This window comes from Oratosquilla oratoria, chromosome 23 (genome assembly GCF_046742065.1).
Source record: "Oratosquilla oratoria isolate Oo_2021 chromosome 23, ASM4674206v1, whole genome shotgun sequence".
Taxonomy (NCBI): domain Eukaryota; kingdom Metazoa; phylum Arthropoda; class Malacostraca; order Stomatopoda; family Squillidae; genus Oratosquilla; species Oratosquilla oratoria.
Window position 1 is genome coordinate 3,541,035 of NC_134799.1, and position 10,780 is coordinate 3,551,814.

The 10,780-nt window shown below is 40.3% G+C and overlaps 1 protein-coding gene across 2 annotated transcripts; it reads right to left on the reverse strand.

The window, feature by feature from the left end:
* Window positions 1-97: 97 nt before the first annotated feature.
* LOC143037884 (uncharacterized) lies at window positions 98-10,469 on the reverse strand. Of its 2 annotated transcripts, none has more exons than XM_076206511.1 (3): window positions 10,326-10,469; window positions 3,219-3,267; window positions 98-3,089 (listed from the first exon to the last, which is right to left on the reverse strand). In XM_076206511.1, the coding sequence occupies exon 3, from the start codon at window positions 3,065-3,067 to the stop codon at window positions 1,886-1,888; it is 1,182 nt and encodes a 393-aa protein (XP_076062626.1). In that variant the 5' UTR covers window positions 3,068-3,089; window positions 3,219-3,267; window positions 10,326-10,469; the 3' UTR covers window positions 98-1,885. The 2 variants fall into 2 exon arrangements, with proteins under 2 accessions (XP_076062626.1, XP_076062627.1); XM_076206512.1 differs by lacking the exon at window positions 10,326-10,469 and adding an exon at window positions 10,058-10,257.
* Between the last annotated feature and the right edge of the window lie 311 nt (window positions 10,470-10,780).

A 10,780-nucleotide genomic window follows, 5' to 3' on the forward strand; every position in this document is an offset into this window, starting at 1 on the left:
TATAACATTTGGCCATCAGCAAGAGCAAAGGATGGAGCAGGCATATCCAATTTCCACATTCCTGTGAAGTTCCACATATTTAAGAACACTTCTGTACCCTAAGGTTTGGGTCTTTTAATGTGCATGGGTGCAGTACGGATGAGAGTAAAAGGGAAAAGATGGACAGTACGTTTGTGAGAAGAAAGATGAATGTGTTGGCATTAAGTGAAACTATGCTGAAAGGGAGAGGCAAGTTTGAGTTTGGGAGAGTGTCAGGAGTGAAAAGAGGTTAAGGGAGAGAAGGGGTGGCTATACTAGTTAGTGAAGAGATGGGTAAGCATTTGGTGGAGAAATGTCAATGTAGTGATATGAGATAAGCCAATAGCTAGAGTGGTTGGGAAGTGTGGAGTTCCAGGAAAAAAAACTGTAGTGGAAAGTTGATGATAGAGATGTGTCGAGAGTTCATGATAGCAAACAGAGTTTAGGAAGAAAGTCAAGCAAAAGTATATATGGGAGAGGGTGGTAGGTAGGGCTTTAATGGACTATATAGTGGTTACCAGGAGAAGAATAGGAAGAGTTTTAGATGTACATGTTATTAGGGAAGAGAGTGGGGAAATATCAGCTCATTTCTTGGTGGAAGGTAAGTTGACAGTGAAGGACAGATGGAGAAAGAGGAAAAGGACAGAAGGTAGGGAAGTGCTTTGAGTAAACTGGTTAAATGAGAAAGAAAAGGAGTACAAGAAGCTGAGAGAAGAGTGGGAGGGAATGAAGGATGGAGTAGGAATGGGGATGTTTCAAGGAGGGAGTCACAAGGTGTGCAAAGATGGTGTATGGAACAAAATGGAAGGGTAGCAAGTGGTGAGATGATTAAGTAAAAAAGGTTGTAGAAGAGAAATGAGCATTCACAGATTGGTTGCAAAATAGAATGAGAGGTACAAAGAAAAGAGAAGTAAAGCATAAGATAAAGAAGTGCAGATGTGAAATTGGGTAAGAGTAGGACAGAACATTTTGAAAGTAATAAAAGGTTGTTTTGGAAGGAAATTAAAGGAGTTAGGGGAGGCAAACCAAGTAGAGAAAAAAGGACAGAAGGTAGGGAAGTGCTTTGTGTAAACTGGTTAAATGAGAAAGAAAAGGAGTACAAGAAGCTGAGAGAAGAGTGGGAGGGAATGAAGGATGGAGTAGGAATGGGGATGTTTCAAGGAGGGAGTCACAAGGTGTGCAAAGATGGTGTATGGAACAAAGAGGATGGGAGAAAATGGAAGGGTAGCGAGTGGTGAGATGATTAAGTAAAAAAGGTTGTGGAAGAGAAATGAGCATTCACAGATTGGTTGCAAAATAGAATGAGAGGTACAAAGAAAAGAGAAGTAAAGCATAAGATAAAGAAGTGCAGATGTGAAATTGGGTAAGAGTAGGACAGAACATTTTGAAAGTAATAAAAGGTTGTTTTGGAAGGAAATTAAAAGAGGAAAGGGAGGCAAACCAAGTAGAGAAAAAAGGTAAAAGGTGCAGATGGAGAGATGATAATGGAAGAGACAGTAGTAAAAGAAGATGGGCAGAGTACTTTTGGGAGTTGCTAAATGTGAAGGATAGGGAAGGAAAGATAGTTGCAGTGGGAAGCACCAAGAAAATGACAGTGATGAATGACAAAAATGGAGAAATAAGAAAAGATAAGGTGATATAAATTATTAAAATGATGAGAGCTGGTAAGGCACCTAGGTTCTCCTTTCTGCCCCTCTTAATGACACTTTTCAATCTCCCAAGTCATTTACTTGTTTATCACAACCTACAGTTTACCTCCACTCCCACATCAAAATACAAGGAGGAAGACACTGAAAAAGGCACATTTCACTCAAATATCTTCTTCAGTTTATAATACTTTATACCCTATAAAAGATACACAGATGTGCTAGGAAATAGGATCTGTAAAGAAAAAAAATGAAGAGTATGCCCCTGCTCTAATATGTGTAACATTTCTAATTGAGCATTCAGTTGGTTCAAGTACTTGTTCCTTATGACCCAGTCCAAGCTGACCATATTTGTTCCAACCACAACCCCAGACTGAACCATCATCAAGTTGAAAAATAGTGTGGCGATCACCACATGAAACACTTTTCAGAATAACGTCTTCCTCCCAGAAATCCAAAAGGGCAGGTGTGGATGCAACATTTACAACTTCTCTTTCTCTGTTTATATTAATTCTATGACGATTTTCATAGTTGTAACCCTTCACCACAGTCAATTGTGTATTTTTCACATATGGAAAACAATTAGGTTTATGAGAATTTTGTTCCAAATTAGAATTACACTGGCATTCATTATCATATATTTTGAAGTCAAAAAGTTCCTTTGTTGACATAAAAGGAAACCCTAACTGCCCACATTCATTCCATCCCCAAAGATACACATCTCCACTGTCACTAATAGCCGCACTGTGCCAACCACCAGCAGCTATGTAAATAATATTCATACCACATAATGCCTCCACAGGAGTAGGTTCCTCCACCTCACATAAACTTCCATTACCAACCTGTCCCTTCATTCCAGAACCCCATGCAAAAACTGTCCCACATTCCCCGAGAGCCAAACAGTGTTCTTTGCCCACTGCAACATGTTTTACTATGACTCCATTGATTGGTAAAGGAACTGTGCTGTTATACAACTGTCCTTTGTGGTCCAGAGATACAAGAAGATTGTCTTGTACAGCAGCTGTGATAAACCTTGGCTCATCCTCTTCATGTTCTTCATCAACATCATGTTTCAAAGGGCCCAATGGGAAGGATAAGATCTTCCAAGCTGCCTCTCTCCACAACATAAGTTTACCCACTTTGTTCACAGCAACAATTCTGTTTTCACTTGCAGCCACCACATCAAGTCCAAAAAGATCTGCAGATAATCGTTCTCCTTGTTTTCCTAAATGTCCAGAATAGAACCACTTTTGGCCTTCTAATTTCCATATGGCTTGACTAAATGCTACTTGCACATCAATCACGTATTTGTCTTTCATTAGTTGTACTGGACAACACAAACATGATGGTCCTTCAGGAATTAGCACACCAGAAGTATTCAAACCACATCCAAACACAATCATGTTGGATAAACCTCTATTTGACCTGTGAAAATATAAAGATTTTCAATAATACTGAGGGCAAACTATTTCTTTTATGAATTTCACATTTATTACTGAATTAGTTGTTGATAAATAGTATTACAAACCTCAATAATACAGAAAAAGAACTTACCTTGCCTGGTCTTACTTAAAAAGGTTATCCCTATTCAGCAGCCATTCTGCTGTTAAGAAGAAAAAAAATAGTACAAATCTAGTTATTTGAATCTGATACTTCAGATATGTTTGCAGCAATACATCCAATATTCAATACAATGATTGACTTTTTTCCTTTAATTACTCTTAGCACATGAGGAATCCCAGATACAGACAACAGAAAAAAAAATGAAAAGAAGTAGAATATCAAAACTAGAGCTTGTCATTTAGGAATTTACAGAATTTGAGTAAAAAGAAATAATAAAAATTACTATTTTACATAATACACCAATCATTGTATGCCATACTATTTTCAGTGCATGGTTGTTTTGAAGGAAAAGAGGCCAGGCAATTCATTAATTATGTTAGGAGCTGTGTTAAGTTTAGATTAGGTTAGCTGGGATATAAAAGTTTGCATTTTTACTGCTGGGCTATGGTACTACTGGAGAAAGTACAGTTTACTGTTTAACCTGCCACAGTAACAGCACTACTGTCTAGTTTGGGTAGAAATTTACCCATCAAGTCTTACTCTGACCCACCCAGATATTTCAAGAAAAGAAGAAATGTGCTGTCCAATCACAACTGGGAAACAATACTTCCCAAGATTGCATGACAAAATGTGACTGTTATGCAGTGGGAATAAGTTGATAATGAGGTACTTTATCAAAAGCCTTCTGTAGATTGAGGTACACACAACCAAGCCCTCTTTCTCTTGCAGCCCATCAATCACACTTGAGTAAAGTCAAACTGATTGTTTGTCATAATGTTCATCTCTTCAACATATATGACCCATCATTCTTTCATAATACTTTCACATAATTTTACTGTTGTGCTGGTCAATAATAACAGCCTGTAGTTTAGTGGTGCTTCCTTACACCTTTGTGAAATATGAAATGAGAAAACTGACAGTAAATGTATGCAAAAGTAAGGTGATGAGATGTGTACAAAAGGAGAGGATATCTGTGCATTGGAGGTGAGTTTAACCACTTCGGTATGATGACACTTATGTAAATGTCATGGGGCGCAAGTGGGTACATGATGCTGGTGTTGGTGTCTTGATTATATATATATATTTTTTGTAGTTGTACATGAGTTACTTGGATTCTGTGAACTGGTTTAATCACTTTTCTGTGTTTATTATTATTCAGAGTAAAAGAAAATGTGCAAGAATTTGACTTGTACTGAAGTGGTTAAAAGGAGAAAGTCTGGGTATTCAGGGTTACACAAAGCAGGGAATGGAGGAGTGGGGGTGGAGGTAAATTTACAGTAAGGAAAGCATGTAAAAGTCCATGGGAATAAATAGTGTCATAAGAAATAGGTCATTCACCATTATACTGGATCACATGTTGGACCTGTGATTGGCAGCTATTACCCTCCCATTATAATTCACAAATGCTTCATCTCAAATACATTTAAGCTACTTATTCTGCCTAAGATAAGAGGAGCCAAGATGAGAGGGAGGAGGGGTGGATGGGAGTGGAGTAATATTTTCCATAAATAAACCCCCACCCTTCTGTTAGGATGTCTGCTCAAATTAGCATGAGATCTCAGATCTAACCAGGTATATAAGCCATGGTGCATGTTCCTTCTTGTGTCATTTGTTTATTGCTATTATTATTCCCTGTCATGTTATATCATTGTCACCTCTTAAGTTTTCATGTTCATTTTTGTACATTTTGTGTTTTTCAGACTGTCATTCCTGATGATGTCTCTTTGAAGACAAAACATTGTAAGAATAATATATGAATGATCTCACACCCCAAATGGCCTGATCCTTGTCAGAAAGAGAATACAAAAAAAGAAGATTTGGATAAAAAGATTTACATAATGAAAATTGTATATCTTTTAATTTGTCTATCTCTATAAAAGATATACAAAATGTAGATAATATATGTATGCTTATGCAGCTAATTTGAAGACCTGGATTTTAAGACAGGCAGAATACATACATACATATACCAAGGCTCCTTCCCCCTTACAAGGGGGTAGCCAAAAAGAAAAAGGCACAAAATCATTCCCATCCATTCCATCCCTGAATACACTCCACACCCCTCCACCCTCCCTCTTATCTTAGCACCTCCCAAATGACGGGTTATCCCTACACCTTGTCCACTGCCCTGGGTCAGAAGCAGTGTCGCAAGACACAGCACATCCACAAGCAAGGCCGCTTCATTAAATCGGCGACCCCCCCTCTCCGTCCCCCCATTGCATAAAATGAGAGGACGGGGAGAAATCCCTTCGGGCTGCGTCAAATTTTGCTCACACATACTACCTCACCCCCCATCCACCTGCCCATTCCACCTCATGCAATCACAACATCATCCATATACAACCATTCTCCATTCACCCCTGTCTTTTGTCCTCTCCCATCCTTCCTCAAAAGACATTCCCCTCTTCCCCAAAGCCCCCTCATGTTCACTCCCTCCACATCTGCCTTCCACACCTCTTTTACTAGTCTTTCTTCACTCATTCTTTCCATGTGTCCAAACCATCCTAATACTCTTTCATCAACCCTATCTCCCAACTCCCTTTCCACCCCTGTTCTTATTCTCACCTCCTCATTTCTCACTCTATCTAGCCTAGTAACCCCCATCATACTTCTCAGACACCTCATCTCAAACACATTCAAACTCCTTCTCTCTTCTTCTCTTATGTTCCATGTTTCTGCCCCATACAGTGCTGTTGGCACAATCACTCCTTCATACAGTCTCCTCTTAGCATCCATTCCCAAATGTCTATTCCTCATTACACTCTTTAATCCACCAAGGCATTTACTCGCTTCTCTCAATCTACATTCTACCTCCACTTTCACTCCACCTTTCCCTGCCACATTTGCACCCAAGTATCTAAAACTATCCACTTCCTCCAGTCACTCTCCCTTAATGCTCACTTCCAGTCTACTGCCACTTTCACCCCTTGTACATCTCATCACCTTACTTTTACCCACATTTATCATTAGCTTTCTTCTATCACATACTCTCCCAAACTCTGCCACCAACTTCCTCAATCCCTCCTCCGATCCTGCCACAAGCGCAGTGTCGTCCGCAAACAACAGCTGGCTCACCTCCCACTTTTCTCCATTTTCTTTGACCATCTCCAATCCCTGACCCACTACCCTTGCATTTACCTCTCGCACCACCCCATCCATGTATAAGTTGAACAGCCAGGGCGACATAACGCATCCTTGACGAAGTCCCACCTTTACTTCAAACCACTCACTCTCTCCATTTCTAATCCTGACACAAGCTCTACTACTCTCATAAAAACTCTTGACAGTTCCGAGAAGCTTTCCTCCTATCCCGTATATCTCCATAAACTCCCACAGTGCCTTCCTGTCTACCCTATCATAAGCCTTTTCCAGATCCATAAAAGCCCAAAAAACATCCTTCCCCTTTCCTATAGCTTTCTCACATATCTGTCTTACCACAAAGATCTGATCTACACAACCTCTACCTGTCCTAAATCCACACTGTTCCTCACCAATTACTCCTTCTGTTCCTCTCCTAATCCTCTCAATCAAGATCCTCCCATAAGCCTTCCCAACTACACTCAACAGGCTAATCCCTCTGAAACTACTACATTCACACTTGTCCCCTTTTCCCTTGTAAAGAGGAACTATACAGGCACTCCTCCAGTCCTCCGGCACTCTACATTAAATAACCTCACCAACCAGTCCACCATCACTGTACCTCCCTTTTTCAGACATTCTGCATGGCATCCATCCAGACCAGGTGCCTTACCTGCTCTCATCATCTTAACAACTGCCTTCACCTCATCCTTCCTTATTTTTCCTCCATTCTCCTCATTCATCACTCTCATTTTCTTCGCACTTCCCACTGCAGCAATCTTTCCTTCCCTATCCTCCTTCACATTTAGCAACTCCCTAAAATATTCTGCCCATCTTCCCCTTACTGCCTTCTCTTCCATTATCATCTCTCCATCTGCACCTTTTACCTTTTCTTCTCTACTTGATTCCCCTCCTCTTCCTCTCTTAATTTCTTTCCAAAACATCTTTTTATTACTTTCAAAATTTTCTGTCAAACTCTTACCCCATTTCACATCTGCTCTCCTCTTTGCAACCTTTACCTTTTGCTTTACTTCTCTTTTCTTTTCTTTGTACCTCTCATATGACTCCCTCGTCCTATTTTGTAACCAATCTGTGAAAGCTCGCTTCTTCTCTTCTACAACCTTTTTTGTTTCCTCATCCCACCATTCACTACCCTTCCTTCTATTTCCCCCTGTCCTTCTTGTTCCACACACCATCCTTGCACACTTTATGACTCCCTCCTTGAACCATCCCCATTCCTCCTCCACACCCAGCTCTACTCTACCCTTTACTCCCTCCCACTCCTCCTTCAGCTTCTTTCCGTACTCCTTCTCCTTTTCCTTCTCATTCAAAGAGTTCACTCTAAGAACCTCCCTACCTTTTGTCCCTTTCCTCTTTCTCCATCTATCCTCCACTTTCAACTTACCTTCCACCAAAAAATGATCTGATATTCCCCCATCCTCTCCCCTTAGCACATGTACATCCTTAACTCTTCCTATCATAATCCTATTTACCACTACATAATCCATTAGCGCTCTATCTACCACCCTTCCCTCCACCACCCTCTTCCATGTGTACTTATGCTTGACTTTCTTCTGAAACACTGTATTTGCTATCATCAACTCTCTTTCTAGACACATTTCCACCATCAACTCTCCACTACGATTCTTTCCTGGAACTCCACATTTCCCAACCACTCCATCGATTGGACCATTTCCCACCCTAGCATTAAGGTCTCCCAGTACTATCACATTGACATTTCTTCCCAAATCCTCTATGCACTCATTTAGATCTATCCAAAAGGCCTCCCTTTCTTCTACACTCTTCTCACTGCCAGGCCCATATGCACTTACAAAGACCCACATCTCCTTCCCCAGTTTCACCTTCATCCACATTATCCTTGAGGAAACCTCCTTCCACTCCACTACCCGTTTACCTATCTCCCCGTCTGGGGTATTGGCTGCTTGTTATTGTGGCAAAGTAGCATGCAGTTGATACTTTAGGGTCTATATGGGGTGCCACTATGGACCAGAGCAACACATCATTTTGTCTATAATAGAGGAAAACTCTGTTCATATAGAAATGATGACACTTTTATACTACGACTGTCCCTCCGTTATGCTGTCCTCCAACCCCTTGTTGCTGTCCTGTACCATTTCTCTGAGTATTCCTTTTCTGTGATGGGGGAATTCCCTGTGGTGGGGGAAAAAGAATACTGCCACCAAGTATTCCCACTTGGATCGTAAGAGGCGAGAAGAAAGGGACGGGGATTGGGACTAGGCAGAATAAATAGCTTAAATATATTTGAGATGAAGTGTTTATGAATTATGATGGGAGTTATGTGGACATACAGAGTAAGAAATGAGAAAGTGAGGCAGAGACTAAGTATGAAAAGTGAGCTGGCAGATAAGGTTGATCTAAGAATTCTGGTATGATCTATACATATGGAAAGAATGAGTGAAGACTGACAAAAAGAGTGTGGAAGGCAGAAGCAGATGGAATGAACCTGAGGGGACCATCAAGAATGGGTGGATGGATGGGGTGAAGGAAACTATGGGTATAAAGAGAATGTTTGTTGAGCAGATAAGGGAAAGAGTGGAGATGGATATGTGCAGGAGTGGCTGTGAAATGATGATGAATTGATGTGGACCAATGGAATTTCTTCTCATCTGCTTTGCAATTTCTCAAATGAGTGAAGGGGATGCAGTGATGCAATGGGGTAAACCAGTTTTGAAAGTTGGTCTTTCCTGTGGAGATGCTATGTCTTGCTACATTGCCTCTGATCTGTGCAGTGGGTAGGGGACAGAGATAACCCTTATTTCATAAGAAGGAATGGGCTTTTTGGAACATGTGTGTATATTTGTATCAATTTCCACTGCACAAATAATCCAGCCTAACTTAACACAAGGAAATTGAGCCCCCACCCCCAGCGGCGGCGCCAGGAATTTTTAGTTGGGGAGGCTAAAGGGGGGCTGAGCAAATTTAGGGGGGGGCTAATAGTAATATGATAATACACATATATTATCCTCATTTCAGAAGGGGAGGGGGTTAATGGTAGGGCTAGCACTGATGGCTGACAAATTTTTAGCCCTGGCAATTAAAAATTCCACTTAATAAAATTATTTCAATGAGTGTTTTAAATTTTCAATTTGCTCATTTCAGTTGGGGGGGGCTAATGGGGGGGGCTGGCCACTTTTTTGGGGGGGCTAAAGCCCCCCCTGGCACCGCCACTGCCCACCCCATTCATTGTATAACACATGGTACTTTGGAGAACAGAGGTCCTATCCCACAAATATCAGATTAATCTAATTCAGCAAGAAATACCATAACATTGTTTTGCAGGGAAAAAAAAATCTAAATCACTACCACTGTAACCCATAGAAATGTCCTGAATTCGATAGAGTGTACTCTTCTGGGGGCTCTCCATCCTGGCTAGTTAATATGGATGATTACAGGTTAGGTGTATTTAAGTTAGATTAGGTTAGGTAGGGTAGGATGAAAAACATAATCCTGATAGATTTCTTGCAAATTTTCTTGTTTTGCATTCGCCAGGAATGACTTGTATACTCCAGGATGCAGTTAGGACTTGTTATGTTGGTTTCCAGTTTTAAAAGTAACATGTCACGCTATAACCAAACTATAGTGCTAAACTATTTTTCTGCATGCCAGAATTACCATTTTTTCTCATTGCTAAAATAAATAGTCAACTTATCATAATTCTTTCAATAGAAAATCGCTATAAGATCATTACGGCAATATACGAGACTTCATACATAGTGGACCAAGCTCTGGAACAGAGGATCTTTTTTTTTCACCGCAAAAGCCTTTTAATCTAGACCAACTGGGAGAACCACTGATTATTTCTTGGGAGCAATAGGCCAGTGACCAAGCTGGGATAGGGATGGGGTTGAGGGTACCGCACAGTGTAATTAGCGACAATAAGATATGAAGGTAATTTTATCAAAGAACTAAACGGGTATCGTCTTCGACTATTCTCTCCTGTCTTTTCTAAGATTTTCTCTTGAATTCCTCTCTACTCACCTAAGGCCACATAATAAATAATAAAATGGTTGTCGTCCTTGCTTCTAGGAAACGGGTCGAGCGGGCGTTTTGATTATTATTATTTTTAGAAATTTGACAAATGATTGCATGCATGATTTCTGTAGCGCTATAGTAATTCTTCTTTTTACTTAAAGTTACTTCTCTTTACTTATAGTTCATTCTCTTTACGTGTAGTTAGTATATGTCATTCTTCTCCTTATTGTATATGTAATACTTCTTTATTGTATATGTAATATTTCTTTATTGCATATGTAATATCTTTTCCTCGTTGTCAAACTTTCCGTCAGAGAATTCTGCGTAGAATTCAGAAAACGTGCCATTCGCAATGCTCAGTCCATACCTGAGCTGTAAGACTACCTTTGCCCTGTTAACTACGGTAAAAACCATAAAAATGCCGCAAAGCAAACTCCAGTACTTTCACGAGTTAGCCATTC

What these genes read in the sequence shown, in the direction of transcription:
- LOC143037884 (XM_076206511.1), bottom strand. Translation starts at nt 3,067, where the DNA reads ATGATTGTGTTTGGATGTGGTTTGAATACTTCTGGTGTGCTAATTCCT.